This window comes from Trematomus bernacchii, unplaced genomic scaffold (assembly GCF_902827165.1).
Source record: "Trematomus bernacchii unplaced genomic scaffold, fTreBer1.1, whole genome shotgun sequence".
NCBI lineage: Eukaryota > Metazoa > Chordata > Actinopteri > Perciformes > Nototheniidae > Trematomus > Trematomus bernacchii.
Window position 1 is genome coordinate 270250 of NW_022987409.1, and position 16517 is coordinate 286766.

Below are 16517 nucleotides of genomic sequence, written 5' to 3' on the forward strand. Positions count from 1 at the left end.
AGCATTTAATGGAGAAAGTTATACGTTAATAGTTAACACCTTTACCACCCTAACCTCCGACAACACAAATAATGAATACACAAATATCCTTTTATGATTGCAAGAGGAATGATCTAGAATAACAGTCTGATATTTTTCTGCATTTAGTTATTTCCCTTTTAATACCTTATTTACATATTTCTGTTTTGACTTGCATACCTTTACAATACATGACTTGTGTAGTTATTAGAGTATTTGTACAGTAGGACATTAGTACTTTCAGAGGTGTGTGATTTATAAAACTATAAAGCTAAATTATGACCTAATAAATATATCAACCCACTTCAGCTCCTAAGACATTTAGGAATAATGAAAGAAGCATTTTCTTCTCTCGATAAAATGTATAACTACTTTTAAAATCTTGTTCTGAAGCCAACTTCAGACATGATTGGTTGGGAACGACGTGACGTCATCATTACGGGACCAGCCACAGCGTTGGTTGCTTCAGAGTTTGGAAACCTATTTCATTCTACAATACGCCTTGAAAAAGTCCGTAAGTACTACACAATACAAAATAATCCACTCGTAGACATTCACCTGACAATATAGGAGTAGTTTATTGATGTTTGGAGGTTTTGTAAATCCTCATTCCACCTTTACTGCTGAAGTTAAGAGGGCTAAGTTAGCTACGGCTTGCTAACGGCTAGCTAGCTGGTCTTGCCTGCAGGTGATCGATGAGATAAATAGTGTTTTTATCGATAAGTTCACGTTATAAAACCTCTTCCTACAGCCAGAAATCAGCCAAGGACTGGGGGTATTTCTGCTTTTCAAGATGATTGTTTCAATTCACATCTTAATGTTCTTGGGCTTCTTCCACACAACTTACTATCGTAATTGCACGTTACATTTGTGTACATGTGTTCACAACTTCACAGTGATCTCAATGGCTGTGTTTAGTATGATTAAGTCAACTCTTACTTTAAAAAAGATATATATAACACTCATTCAAAAAATAAGACATGAAAAGATATATCCATATATATATATATATATATGTATATACATATATATACACATATATGTATATATATATATATAACTAAAAGTGAGGCAGTAAAAGAGGCGTAAGATATTCTACTGTTTATTATTCCTGTAACGTTTCTTTCACTGTGCTGTTATCGCCATGTGTTTGTTACCTGGACTTTCTCTTGTCAGTAATGGCCACAGAAGGTGTGGAAACCACAAGTGAAGAGGTCCCAGTACCTGGAAAGTTCAGCACCAGGTATGATCTCGAGAAGGAGACTGAACTCAGGTTTGAGGTGGAGTCAGGGGAGGCAGTGGAGCAAATTGAACTGGAGCTCCTCACAGGAATGGCTGAGGTGTTTGGATCAGAGCTGAACCGCAACAAGAAATACACATTTGGAGCAGGAGCCAAGATTGCAGTTTTCACCTGGCAAGGCTGCAGTGTGAATCTCTACGGGAAGCCAGAGGTGAGCAACTGGAAGAGGGTCCATGCAAATGTGTGGTTTTTTGTGGGGTTATTTGGCGATTATGCTTACCAATTGGATACGGCACCACATTTAACCCTGTGTAACTTTGGGATTTTTACATTTGATGTATCTCTCCTTCATCAGGTGGCTTATGTGTCTAAAGATACTCCCATGCTGCTCTACCTGAACACACATGCTGCCCTGGAACAGATGAGAAGACAAGCAGAGCGGGACAATGAGAGGGGGCCAAGAGTAGGTTTGAATTTTTAAAAAAAATACTCTTTTCTGGGGATGTTGTATATAAGGGTACCAGATCTCAGTAAATGCATTTTCATTGATCTAGAATATTTTCTCATTCCTCAGGTTATGGTGGTTGGACCTACAGATGTGGGGAAGTCAACAGTGTGCCGGCTTCTGTTAAGCTACGCTGTAAGGGTGGGCCGGCGGCCGACACTGGTGGAACTGGATGTTGGACAGAGTGGGGTGAGATACATTTGAGTTATCATTAACATTGACCTAGACTATGAAAAGGAGAGGAATAACAACAACTGATATTTAAATATTTTGCATCATTTAGTCAACCAGCGATCTCAAGTTTTTTTTTACAATAGTCAGAGCAAACTCCTTTTGATATCAAGAGTTAACAACATTGTGCTCGTCAGGTGTCAGTACCTGGGACAGTTTCGGCACTGTGCATTGAGCGCCCAGCAGACGTGGAGGAGGGTTTCTCCGTCCAGGCTCCTTTGGTCTACCACTTTGGCTCTACTACCCCAGGGACAAACATCAAACTTTACAATAAGGTAAGAAAATAAAGATTTTGGCTGTTGGGTAACATGAGAGTTTAAAAACAAAAGCCCACTGCCAAACTACAAACTTTGTCTGCATTGTCATCAGTTCTTTTGTTTTATTCGCCTCCAAGTTTCTCACAGTTCTTTTCTCACCATTTGTAGCTGACGTCATGCCTGGCCGAGGTGTATTCCCAGCGCTGTGAGGTGAACAGGAAGGCCAGCGTGGGAGGCTGCATCATCAACACCTGCGGGTGGGTGAAGGGCTCTGGATACCAGGCTCTGGTCCACTGTGCCTCTGCCTTTGAGGTGGACGTGGTGCTGGTGCTGGACCATGAGAGGCTCTATAATGAACTCAAACGAGACCTCCCTCACTTTGTACGGGTTGTGCTCCTCCCTAAGTCCGGAGGTGTGGTGGAGCGCTCCAAGGAGTGCAGGCGGGATACTCGCGATGAGAAGATCCGCGAGTATTTCTACGGCTTCAGGGGAGTGACCTTTTACCCCTTTTCCTATGAAGTACGTTTCTCAGATGTCCGCATCTACAAGATCGGAGCACCATCCATCCCGGACTCATGTTTGCCCCTGGGAATGTCTCAGGACGACACACAGCTGAAGCTGGTGCCTGTGACTCCAGGGAGAGACCTTACGTATCATGTGCTGAGCGTGAGCAGCGCAGAGGACGGAGAGGAAGGGGCTAGAAAGGGTATCGTAGAGAGCCCTGTGTGTGGCTTTATCGTGGTGACTAATGTGGACACACAAACACAGGTGATGAAGGTGCTGTCCCCGGCACCCAGACCCCTGCCCAGACACACTCTGCTTATCATGGACATCCGCTTCATGGACAGTAAATGAAGTTGCACTTTAGGGAAGAGGACTGAGTGTGAATTTCTGTTGAAAATAATATTGTTTTCTACTTGTTTTCTATATGCTTTGTAAGGACTGCAGAGGGCAAAAGAGTAAGATTTAAGGACTGAAATTAGTAGTTGCTGTAAATGTACCCTATTTTATAAAACACTGTACAGACGTTTCGGCTATTTGTGACAATGGGATGTTTTTATTATTGCAGGAACTGTTCTTTGATAATCTGTTTTGAAATGTTTTTGTTTGTTGAGTAATAAATGTTTTAAATGTAAAAAAATGCTGTTTTGTTTCAATTTCATTTAGTTCCATGGTTGACTACCTATTCTATATTAGCACCGTATGTCAGTATATCTGATTACATTTCTGTGCATATGTCCAGTACGTAATGGATTGTGTCTTCACTTAGTTACAACTTTATCAAGCCTGGGAAAAGTATTTTCCAAAAAAGTCATCGAACATTTACAAACTTATGGTGAATGTGTCTGTGGAGTGGGAGAAGTGTTGTGTAGTGTGCATGTGTGTTTGGAAAGAAGTAGGGCAAAGGCCACTAAACTGTAGGCCACATCCCAACTGAAATACATTACAATATGTCCGTTATTGTTAGGCGCACCACAATACAAGCTCTTTTGTTTGTACTGTAAACACCTGCCAGCACACACTTGAGTTCATCAAATATTCTACAAGCATACATACGGTTGGAAAACATTTATTATCATACAGTAACAAGCTCTCTTTGTTGTAGGTTGGTCTGTTGTGGGGGATTTGAGCTGACCATCTGGGTGAAAACTTTGCAAAGAAATTGATTAATCAAGCTTCTGTACTAAATCTCCTGCAAAGTTACCACCATGCATTAGTACTGTTTTCTTTTCCATAGGAAGCAAACGATAAACTAATGACAGTTGTGTGACATGATAATGCATTTTAACAATTGATTTACTTAAGCCTTAAGGGTTATAGCATCTCAGTAAAAACCTATTGAAATAGAGGACACGAAGGAGGAAGAAGTTGATTTGTAGTTCAGTAATTCCATTTCATGACATTTTTATTTGTTTATTCTATTATATTCTATATTTGTGATTAATTGAGCTTTATCAATGTATCATCAATGATGGTTTGTACTCAGTAACAACTTTATCCAGATGCCATCTATTTAGGAATTGAACCTCCGTATTGTGTTTAAACAAATTTTATGAAGCTATTTGACCGTTGATTTGGGCAATAAATGTAGTGGTGTAAATTAACTAAGTAGATTTACTCAAGTACCATACTTAAGTATAATGTTAAGGAACTTGTACTTTACTTTGTACTAATACCCCACTACAATCCAGAGACAAATCATGTACTTTTACTCCACTACATGAATTGAATAGCTTTATTTACTTTGCAGATTTTGATGAATGATGTGAAATATAACCAACACTTAAATAAGACTTTAGTTACACCTGGAGAAAATGCAAAAGCTACCCTGCAGCATAAAGTAATTAAAATTAGCTGCACCTTTACCAGCTATGATCAACACATTAATGCATCAATGATTATATTAAATCATATAATATATATTATTCTGAAATGGAACAATCTGCCTAATAAATACTTTAAAGTATTTGTTTATGTTTTACTTTTGTACTACTTGAGTCAAATTTGAATGCAGGACTTTTGCTTCAAACCTACACTCTAGTAGTTTTACTTGTACTTAAGTACAAGATCTGAGTCCTTCTTCCAACTCTGGATAATTGTAAAATGATACAATAAAACTTCATTATCATTCGGGGTTGTTTCTTAAGACCACACCTGCTCCTCTCTGATTGGCTGTTAATCCCACCTGAGAGACGACGGACTACTTCCGGGATTCCGATGTCGGCCTAGCCAGCGAGCTAACTAGTTTGCTAGCGGCTAAACTCAAGGAGGACCGTAACGACCCACACCCCACAGGCACGACAGCTCGCCTGTTCGGCATTAGGTATGTCCTTCTTGTTTTACCTGCCTTATTTGGTCACTGTTTAGCCGAACATGTATCCTGCTAGTCGCCAATAAACGCTACTCCGCGAGTATAAAGCTCCCCATGCTAGCCAGGTAATGTTAGCTAACTATTATAGCTGTGGTAAAGGACTGAGCAGTGTCGCAAAAACTTTCGAGGCTAAGGTAAGATCTAGCTGATTTTTAAGTACGGTTTAAATATATCGTTATTGAATTGAGCGATATTACACAGAGATGAAACAACGCAGCGTCTATCATTGAGTTTAACAAAGTGAAGTGTGTTTTAATGAGGTTTATTGTGGTCGCTGTCTTGACTTATTCCTGGCACTGCCCTGGCCTGTTGTTAAACGCTTTGGTCTGTATGATCAAAAGATGATAGTGATAGTCAATCAACTGATTTATAACCAAACAAGGCACCAGCAAGATGTTTGACAGATACTTGGAACATTTAGTAAACTCATTGGCACTTAAACGATGTAGATTGCGAGCTGAAGATTGTTGAGGTGACATGACAGGCTCGACATGGGGATTTTAGGATTCACATCCTTTATAGTTTATTGTTTGTTTTGCAGGTGAGCTGATTAACAACAGTCACACTGATACTCAAAAATGTGTATTTGTTAGCAATGATGACTGTTGAGAAGAGGGGTGTGTCTAAACTATCAGGTTTCACTGTTACTCCGGATCCGTTTTCAGTGTCCTCACTTCGCTTTATTTAATCTGGAGATGAGGGAAATTAGTCTGATGTATGTCAAAGGCGTTCAGGCTCGTCCCAGATCGTTGACTCCCTGGTGTTTTGAATTTCAAGAAGTGGAAGGACGTGTTTCATTTGACTACCGGAGGGCATTGAGGTGACTCGAGTGTGTTTAGCAACATCAGGCAGTTGAACAATATGAGTAATGGTGGGAAACACTCAAAAGTGTAACGTCTGATTGTTGTGAAATCAGAGTGAAACATTTGCTCCTCTTAGATAACTCTGTCTGTGTTATGTAACCTAACAAGGAAATCTACTTTTGACAGTGAAGTGTAAACTTGCAAAATGAAACATGGATACGTGTCCATTCACATCCATAAATGGAAGGCCAAAGTTATTTATTAAATCTTTGAATCTGCTAATAAAATATCAGTAATTATAAATTAATGAAATGCTCTTTATTTAATAAAAAAGCCCAAAATGCTGTTATTATCCAACCAACTGTAAACAAAACAAAGATGTTTGATTTACAGTCATGAAGACAAAGGAAAACAGCATATGCTTAAAAATGAAATTTGTCTAATATATGTTTTTTGAAATCGCTGCCAAATAATAATCAAGTTCTTATTTAATCTGTAACTATTTAAAGCATTCGTTTTTGTTTACCACTGACATTTGTTTAATTGTTTTCCTCACAGGGGCATCTAAAAGCCGACCCACAGAGCCAGTCGGTAAAAGACAACAGAAGGATTGTGGGAAAACGGGACTAAAATGCATCAGACTACATAACACCACTGCTGCACATGACTTTGTTTAAGAAATGCAAAATGGGAAAGGAGGTCTATCTGCAGAGAATTTGGAGGTGGGAGATGTCCTTTCACCCAGAACCGGCCAAGTACGATGACGCTTTGATGACATGCAAAGGACTTCTTTTTGGAATGAGTTGATTTTGTCCTCAAAACAACACAAAGACTGGAGGCAAGGGTCTCGCAAGAACTAAGGGTCTCTGGCTGAGCGATTGTACTTCGGAAAGTCAAAGATAGACACAATTTAAAAAACATTTTTTATCAGCTTTTTAAATATATTTTGCAGCTGGACGTTTTATTTTTTTTACTTTTTATTTGTTGTTAAGCAGCTTTCCCGCAACTGGTTTAGAAGTTGGTTTAGTTGTTTTTACAACTACGACTTGGTTTGAGCGCTGGAACTGTCCCTTCTGCCGCCATCCTCTTTCTTCCACCCACCCAGTGCCTAAATAAGCCCTCTCGGGACAATCGCAGAAGTCATCAGCAGCTGCTGCGCTCAATCCTCTGCCTGTTCTCCTCTGTGCTTCTGCTCTCGGCCTGCTGGCTATCCACCCACTACCTCTTTATTTTCTGCTCTTTTGTTTGTATATTCATTTTCTCTGAGACGCATAATCAGAACCTAAGCACAGTTGGCGAGCATTAATGTAAAAGCTGAGTTTCAGGAGTAAACTGAAACCTAATTTTCCCGTGTGCGAGTGTCTCTGCCTTGGTGTTCAAGCACTGAAGTTTAACGGTTACACTAGTGCCAGAAAGCAGACCGATTAGATTTATTTATATTGTCGCACCAAATACAGTTGCATTAAAGCCATACAAAAATATTTATGAATTACCTACACATATTTTTGTATCACATTGCTCTATAGTTTTCTTTTTATAAGCCTCTATTAAGATTATGCACACAAATTAAATATTTACAACAAGCTGTATATTACTGTATAAAAAAAATCTCTGATTATATAAGTGCCAGAAGACTGTCTGGATACAGAGAATCATTCATGTTTCCACTCAGTTGCTGCTTTGCATAGTGTTTTCTTTTCCAGTCTGTAGTCATGGCCCCTCCCACCAAACAAACTCCATATTCGCCATTTTGACCTGTAAAGCAGCCTTGACAGTAGGTAGTCTTTAGAAATCTACCTCTCTCTCTCTCTCTGTCTTCGTTCCGTCTCTCTCTGATGCCTGGGTTCAGTGGTGGGGGGGTTGGGGGAGGAGTAGGTGTCCCTGCTTCTGCTCCTCCCCGTCCATTTCGTCCCAGCCGATATGTCCCGGTGTCCGCAGCCACCACGTTCCTCGTCGGATCCACCACCCTCTTCTTCTGCTTCACGTGAGTGTCTCTTTCCTTATCTTGTTCACATGCACAAACACATAATGCAAACATGGTGAAAGGGTTCTACGTCACTGCGTTATTAATCATATCTGTACCCTTGGTGTGTGCTAAAGGCGTGTGAATATCCCTAAGTATTTACAGAAGTCCTCTTGATGGATTATCCTATCGTTTATTCTTGAAAAGAGTGCATGTTTGCTTAGTAAACTTGCCCTCTTTTCAGGAACACTTGTAATAACAAGGTTCATTAGAAACACATCTCTGAGCTCCTTTTTTACAATCACATTCACTTGAGTTCAATTGAGCTGCTTGGGGGTAGATTGCCTTGAACAAAGTCTGAGAGATACTAGGCAGACCAGTGTTTAAAGCAATCGACTGTCCAACTGTCATTTTATATTTAATTGAATATCCTTTGCTGTTTTGTTTAGGTGCCCATGGTTGTCAGAGTATATCTCCTTTGTCATTCCCATCTACGTTGCGGTGATCTTCCTCTTCACCCTCGCCAACTTCTGTATGGCAACTTTCATGGACCCTGGAGTCTTCCCCAGAGGTAAACACATGACACCGAAATGAATCCCCCATGAGCACGATTCATTTTAAATAGACTGAAATAGTATAACGTAAAGCAGGAAGTTCATTAGATGATGTTAGTGCCGTCTCAGTGTTTGTTTCTGTTGTCTTCAGCCGAAGAGGATGAGGACAAAGAAGATGATTTCCGTGCGCCGCTCTATAAGACGGTGGAGATCAAAGGGATCCAGGTGCGCATGAAGTGGTGCTCGACCTGTCGCTTCTACCGCCCGCCGCGCTGCTCGCACTGCTCCGTCTGCGACAACTGTGTGGAGGTACACACACACACACACACACACACACACACACACACACACTACATTGTATTTTATTGTCATGAGCCGGAGTCCTAATTTTAGATTGCCTTATTTAACAATATTTCACAAATATTATTAAAAGTTATATAGCAGAATTGGGGGACAGTTTCAGATTTTTCTGTCTTGTTTTAGGCGTTTTATAAATATCCTATTTTCTTTGTATTTACTCTTCCTGTATATTTTTCTTTACTGCTTGAATTTCAGTTTAACTATTACAACACATCCCTCCCTGCCTTAGTAACAATTACAAAATATATATTTGAATATTTATGTTTCCAAATATTCACAGCACTTATTTTTAAAGTGCTTCTCTCATGAGGTTACAATACATATACCTGTGTTTAATGTGTATGTTCTAGTTTTAATAGCAAGTCCTAATATCTCAACACACTTTTATAACCCTTGTATGACTTCACTGCTCAACGTAGATCTCTCTTATTGTTTAATCTTCCATGTTTGAACATTAGGAAGAAATCGTTTTATTTGATGTTTTGCATATGATCTTTAATTTCCTTCCTCTCATATCCTCCCTGGTGCTTACACAATCTTTGACCCTGTGCTCTCAGGATTTTGACCACCACTGTCCCTGGGTGAACAACTGCATTGGTCGGAGGAATTATCGCCATTTCTTCCTCTTCCTGATATCACTTACCACCCACATCATTAACGTGTTTGGCTTTGGCCTGGTTTATGTCCTGCACCACCGCCATCAGCTGGACACGCCACACGCTGCTGTAACGTATCCTTTACTGCTGACCTTAAGATGCAGGACTATTAAAGGGACTTGCTTTTCACACGTTTCATTTGTTTGTCTTTTTGGCATTGTGGTTGTTTTTCTGTGCTGGATTTGTTGTTACCTCCTTGACCCTCTCCTCCCAGTATGGCTGTAATGTGTGTGGCTGGTCTGTTTTTTGTCCCAGTCGCGGGCCTCACTGGGTTTCACATGGTGCTGGTTTCTCGCGGCAGGACCACAAATGAACAGGTAGCTAGTTGTGTGCATCATATCCCGCATTATTAAATTCACCCAGAAATAAAAGTTTCCTTTCTGTATTTTCTTGCATTAATGTTGTTGTCACGTTTTTCTCTCCCCCTCCCTCTCACTGTAGGTGACGGGGAAGTTTCGGGGAGGTGTTAACCCTTTCACCAATGGCTGCACAAGGAATATTTCTCATGTGCTCTGCAGCTCCCAGGCCCCCAGGTGAGTCTTTCTCTCTCCTCTGCACTCATAACTCTTTTCACTGCTTTCTCTCCCCTTTCACTTTGCCACACTCCTCTTTGATTGTTCTTACTTGTCTGTTTAGTGAATAGAATATATGAACAAAAGCCTTCAGTGTTATTTGCTTCTGGTGTTAGATTATGAGCAAAATACTGCTACAGCTGTTTAAAGGGAGAAACCTCACCTTTTTTGTTACTGTCAAATCACTGTTGATCATAAAAGTCGTTTTTTTTTGTGTTGGCAACACATTTCTCACTGCGTGCCATATAGTATTTGCAGTTTTATTGTTTTTGCAGCTGCACAATCTGTCGAGACAGTGATTTTATTCTTCGAGGAACAACATGCTATTTCAGATTCGCCCTACTCTTGGTAGCCGGGACATATTCAAACATTTTATGTTAAAATAAAATTCCTTCCTTTCTTCCCTTGCATTGCAACCTAGCCACTTTTTTTCAACAGTAAAGAAATGGCATCCCAAAATATGTGCGCATGCATGTTAGGGATGAGAAGGACAGTCATTTAGCTGACTTTGGATGTTCGGCCGTGTTTTTATGAGCCGGAGTATACGGCCTTAGAAATGCAGTAGAGAGGCTGTGGCTGCCTTGCAAGAGGATATGGCAGGCGGGAACCTCAGGAATTCAGAAGCTGGCGCGCAATGAATCCTGGTACATGTAGGCACTGCTGGGTTAGAACTTAGTTTGCTCTTGTCAAATATAACACTGAGGAGTAAATGTCTTGCCTCTCTCAGATACATGGGCCGGCAGCGGAGCCCTCTCACGATGGACGTGCAGCCGCCGTTCCTCAGACCGGCGCTCACTGAGGCTCAGCTGGAGGCCAAGGTCCTGGACAACGGCATTCAGAATGACCGACACAGCAACAGGGTGAGTGACACGAGAACCGACAAACGTGCAAAAACAAGCAATCTAAATGTGGAAGTTTTAGATGTAGGAACTCCACAGAAGATACATAATTATTGGTATTGTGTGCTTGCCTTTTATGTGTGTGCTTTTACTGTTATTTTACATCTGGGACCCCCCTAAAAGGAATGTATATAACATTTTGGGCCTTACTATTTTCGATTTATCTATAATGTTAAATTGCCAGATCATTATTTTCCAACAGTTCTTTGTGACTGGTGTGTAGGATCAAAAGCTTCGGAATGAAAAAGAAACCAAAGAATCCCATACACTTTCAAAAACTTGAACTCACTTTATAAAGTCAATGTTCTGGTCTGCATTGCAGCAGGCAAAATCCATAAAATCAGAACAAAATCCCAGACAAAACATAAAAAACTAGAAGTGTATAAGTATGCTGATATTCTTCAAATGATCTCAAGCGATTTACTAAATCTTTCAGAACAGATAAAGTACAAATACCTGACGTCATATCACCAGATTCCGTTAATTAATTAAGATATCATGCTCTGCTAGTTATGAGTACTATTTACATAGTTTTGGAGCGTTATATGAAAACTGATTGAGATATATTTGCATTTAAATGTTCGGTCCCGATGTAAAGCCTTGCCGCTTTGCAACAGGTGTTGCAAAACTGGGAACAGGACTCTTAACAGAAGATCAAACTTTTCTCCCAATATTTTTTACATCCTGCGCCACACGTCACAAGATTCCCTTGATTGCCACCGTATTCTGTTTACTGAGTGAAACTTTAAGCTTCATGAAAACCCCACCCTATCTCAATAATGTGTTATCAGCTGCGTACGAGGGCGTTCATACTGAAAGTATTTTTGAGTTTATCAGATGCCAAAACCGTGAACATTTTTTAAATGGTTTTCATACCTCCAAGAAATCCTATATGTAACATATGATTTCTTTTTTCCTGTCAAAAAGTCAGAGTGTTCGAGGGTTAACAATGATTTTTAGTCATAGGCCTGATGCTGTAAGTCTGCTTACACTTATTTTTGCATCTTCTCCAGTCCAAAAGCAGTCTAGATCAGATAGAGAGCCAGTCAGCTGATGCAGAGCCTCCTCCTCCACCTCCTCCAAAGCCAGAGCTTCGGTACCCTGGTCTGCCCCGTGCTGACACTGAGGGTGAGACACACACTTACACACACACACACACGAGGGAATCTGTCACCTGACATGCCAACCGGCCAAGTGCAGCCGGGGAACTTCAAGTATTACCTCCTAACAGATTATGTTTGTTTGCTAATCACAAACACGCCTCTTTTTCAAATGTCACTTTTGTTGTCTTGCCCCTCAGAGAGCAGCTTGTTGACTGAAGCTCCACCCACACCGTCAATGTTCAAGTACCGACCAGCCTTCAACAGCCCGGGAAGGAACCACACTGCACTCACACACCCCAACAAGGTACATACACCTGCACAGGTATAAGGTATCAACTATTCACATAAGATAATAAGCAGCCTAGAGTGAAGCTAACCGCATGTCATGCCTTATTAGAAAAACAGACACATGTTAGACTCATGCAAATCTAACCTTGTACTTATGAATATATAAAACCTTGTTGATATCAAATAGCAAGACATTTAAAAAAGCATAAAGGGATGTGGTTAACCTTATCGCACAAAAAGATGGAAACAATATCCCATTGATTTCTGTAACAGATGGTCTGGTGGCTGTTATGCCCGCACCCTTCTAATTTCCTTTGTGGTTAATGCCATGCCCCTCTTTTTTGTTTTTACTTTGAATTGACCATTCAGTGGCCATCGGTCGATCAGTAAGTCTCAGCTAGTGTCATCTCTGTGTGTCCTTCTGGTTGTCTCTGTGTTTGAGTGGATCTATCCTTTCCCCTAAGACTGCATTGACTGCAATGTGTACTTCCTGTACTGTATGTACTTGTATTTCCATTTCTATGTTGATACACATTCTTTGACATGCAGTGTCAGTGCCTGTTCAAGCCAGTCAATGTTTCCACTCCAGTAGTGTGATGTTGGAGTAGAGCACCGGTCAAGCATCCAATATTTCCCCAACACTCTTTTTTTTCTGTAAGAATATTTAATAAATTCCTGAAGACACATGGTGATTTTAATCTCTCTCCCCTCCTCTTCATCCCTGCATTCATCTTCATCACACTTCCTCCTCTTTCTACCTTCTATCTGTTTCTCCTCTCAGATGATCCGTGGGGAGAGTCTTGACTCTCCGTCTCCCACCATCCTCCAGTCCAGCCGTCAGTCTAGCTACCGCTCGGAACCGAGCAGCCTGGACGGGACCACAGTGGTGGGGGGAGGTATGGGGGCGCGCAGAGGGGGAGTGGAAAGGGGTGAGGGCCCCGGAGGCCCTGGCGGGACTGCTGGGACGATGTCGGGGGGCATGTCGGGCTACTCCCTGACTGGGCGCTCCTACACCTCCTACCCGTCCTCTCTGGTTCTGTCCGCTGGCGGCTCTCGCTCCTCCAGCCTGCGCTCAGCGCAAACGGCACATAACCCGCTGACCACGCTCCAATCAGAGGGCACCACAGACACCAGCTACAAAAGCCTGGCCAATCAGACGCCTCGGAATGGCAGCCTGTCCTATGACAGCCTCCTGACGCCATCCGAGAGCCCAGAGTTTGAGTCCGCTGTTCATGAGCTGTCGCCGCAGAAGCCTCGTGCTCCGTTTCCCTCGGCAACTGTGACCGGCCAGCATGACAGGGTGTCGCCCAGCAGCCCACTGCAGGGCTACACGTCGCCCTTCCTCTCAGCTCAGATCGCCCAGCAGAGGGAGGGGCAGCTCCTCCAGGGCTCTGCCACTTTCTCCTCCCCCCACAGGGCTTACCTGCGTGCCGTCAGCCCGCCCCCCCACTCCCCCTCTGGGCTTCCTGAGGTCCAGCACCTGCTCCAACATAACCAGGACTCTTCCCGAGCCCCTCGTCACCTTTCCTCCTCATCCTCTTCCCCTCGCTCATTCGAGCCCCCTATCTCCCCGCCACCTCGCGGCCTCTCCCTCGGCAAGTCCCCGTCTTACATAGCGGAGGTAGGGCCTCAGCACAAGCCTCGGCCTGCAGGAGGAGGCATTGTGCTGGGGGGAGGAGGAGCTGGAGGAGGGCCACAGGCTCCACAGTGAGTAATGATCCGTCTCCAGACCCTTCAGCCTGCTACCTTTCCTCCTTTTCCTCCTAATTCTCTGCTTCTTTCTCCCTGGTTTGTCAGTCCTCCTCTTCCTCCCTGATCTGTGTGAGTCTTCCTTTTCCTCTTCCGCGGTTTACCGTCAGTGTTTGCTTGTTAAGTGTTTAACAGTTGTTGTGTGTATGTAAGTCTTATCGGTTCAGTTTGTGGGTTAGTAATAAAAGCATGGTAGCTCTGTGGAAGCATGCCTTACCATTTATTTGTCATGTAACCTTTTCTTTCCTTTTCTTACTCACCAAGTTACCAAATGCCTTACAAGATTGATGGTAGAGAAAAACAGTGCTGTTTGTAATTGTTTGTTGTTTGTATTGAAGTAGAACCACTCACCTCCACATCCTTTTATCCCTGTCCTCACCCCTAATCTCTCCCCCTCCTCCTTTCCCCTTCCTGATGGCTGTCCAATCAGATCCACCTCTCGTCCAGTCTTGGCCAATCACACCACATCGAAACCAGGTGGCGGAGTGAAGAAGGTGACAGGCGTCGGAGGGACCACTTATGAAATATCGGTTTGAGGGACAGACATCCTTTGCTGTCCATCACAGGAGGGGAAACGTCCCCTGACTACTTCCACTTGTCTCTGACCTGAGCTGAACATTATTCACGACTGCAGGCTCCTGAAAAAATACTTTTTTTCCACGGCAAAAGACTAAAGGAGCAGACCTGTCTGGTACCCACTTTGTTATATTTGTAACGCCACTGGCCAATCCTTTCAGATTTGAACAAAGAGTATAAGGGGACACCTCATTTTTCACAGGATCAAGTCGTCTCCATTCAGCCACTTTGTGAGCCATAGACTGTACGATCAAGGCTGGGTATAAACATCTGCAGAACACAGAGAGTTATCCAATGATTTGCTGTTTCATTTGGTATATTAGCACACACATTGACCACTGTGTCTGACCCTTCAACAGAGGATGGCCTTTATCCAGTGGACCGCGAGGATTTGTTGACCAATAGAAACATCTTCTTCACTTTCTGAATGGACCACACAACCTGTTTAACGATAAGTCATGGAAAAAGAGTCCAACCTATAAACACAGTATCATTTTAGTTTTATAAATCTTTTTTTTAAATATTGTTTTATATAAATGTGTAAAATCTTGCAGATTATTATTGGGTCAACTTGTCAGGTATTGAAGATGACTATGGATGAGGGTGGCAGATGTACTGTGTGTAATTATTCATGAAAGCGATTTCAAATCAGTTGCCGGTTTGTATTTAATGGCTGCATCAGCCGCTCATGAGCTCTTGCTGGAAATATCATCGTCCAAAGAGAAGGATGATCGTTTGGTGGACAGCTGAAATGGCAAATAATTGAGCTTAATTTTCTGAAAGCCACAAAGAAATTCAGTATCACGGTTTTCGGCACAAGCGTCTTTGTGGAATGTACGCTTGTAATGTTGATGCTAGAGACATTATGCAAAATCTGTTAGTAGCTTTAAGACCATGGTATGTCTTTTTGGTGTTTTTTATTTCAGTTTCTGTAATGCTCTGTCAGTCAGTCTATCAAGATGCTTGCAGAACCTTTACCAGATGGCCAGCGAGGGATGGGCTTATTTATTTCTTTATTTCACCAGACCTTGTAGTTTTGGGCACGATTTCAAACCAGTCTCTACTCGTTTCAGTTCTTTTATTTTAATGGATAGAAGAATATATTATTTTTATGAAAAATCATACTATAAATGATATTGTGAATGCAATATGCCACTGAACAGAAAACAAAGAAGTGGGGACTGGTTTGCAATTGGAGACGCTGTTCATTGCTCTTTTTTTGCCTTGAGACCATTCATAGTGAATCGTGCACATTTTAATTTTTTCTATTGGTTTGTATTTTTTACACTTTTTTCCAAGGAAAAAATATGTAACGCAGATTTTTTGGATTGACTTTAAAACGTCTGTAAAGGTACAGTTGATTATTTTTTAACCCACAGCCATGTTGAAGAGTAATTACAGAAAGGGAGGTGTGCTTGAGTTTCAGGATTGGGCATTAGAGTTATGGTTTTAGTTTTTCTAGCAGTAGAATGTCAAAGCTGGCTGAATGTGGCACGTATTTGGGGGAAAGAACACGCTTGAAGCACACAGGTATCATTGTTTAACCCAAATGGCCGTGATTTTCATCCCTGCCAGTTCCCTATGTCGTTAGTGTGCATGTGATTTTTGTTTGTCGTGCTGAATGCTTCTCTGGCGTGTGTACTTGTGAGAATATTGTCAGAAGCCCACCTGGTTGACGTGTGGGTGCAAACAAGAAAAGAAGCATTAATGGCACAGGAGATTAAGAGAACCTGTGTTACTTTTCTTCCTACTCTGGCCGAGGATGATGGCCACTGAACAATTTGAAACTATATGAGAACAGTATGTATACTTCTGTGTGAGATAAAATATCGCTATCGTGGGCTGTGGCGAATGGAACGAGTTTCACAAAT

General features: G+C 41.9%; 2 protein-coding genes across 4 annotated transcripts; both read left to right on the top strand.

The window, feature by feature from the left end:
- Positions 1–435: 435 nt before the first annotated feature.
- On the top strand, positions 436–3382 carry clp1 (cleavage factor polyribonucleotide kinase subunit 1). Of its 2 annotated transcripts, none has more exons than XM_034135802.1 (6): positions 436–528; positions 1195–1469; positions 1614–1721; positions 1833–1952; positions 2132–2269; positions 2420–3382. In XM_034135802.1, the coding sequence occupies exons 2-6, from the start codon at positions 1197–1199 to the stop codon at positions 3104–3106; spliced, it is 1326 nt and encodes a 441-aa protein (XP_033991693.1). In that variant the 5' UTR covers positions 436–528; positions 1195–1196; the 3' UTR covers positions 3107–3382. The 2 variants fall into 2 exon arrangements, with proteins under 2 accessions (XP_033991693.1, XP_033991690.1); XM_034135799.1 differs by having other exon boundaries at positions 445–532.
- Positions 3383–4952: 1570 nt separating this feature from the next.
- On the top strand, positions 4953–16444 carry zdhhc5b (zinc finger DHHC-type palmitoyltransferase 5b). 2 transcript variants are annotated; one of them, XM_034136678.1, is made up of 12 exons: positions 4953–5075; positions 6485–7910; positions 8339–8460; positions 8595–8752; positions 9361–9533; positions 9674–9776; positions 9901–9992; positions 10759–10891; positions 11944–12058; positions 12231–12337; positions 13103–14028; positions 14501–16444. In XM_034136678.1, exons 2-12 carry the CDS (start codon positions 7762–7764, stop codon positions 14604–14606), a joined length of 2184 nt encoding a protein of 727 aa, XP_033992569.1. In that variant the 5' UTR covers positions 4953–5075; positions 6485–7761; the 3' UTR covers positions 14607–16444. The 2 variants fall into 2 exon arrangements, with proteins under 2 accessions (XP_033992569.1, XP_033992576.1); XM_034136685.1 differs by lacking the exon at positions 4953–5075 and adding an exon at positions 5156–5257.
- Positions 16445–16517: the final 73 nt, after the last annotated feature.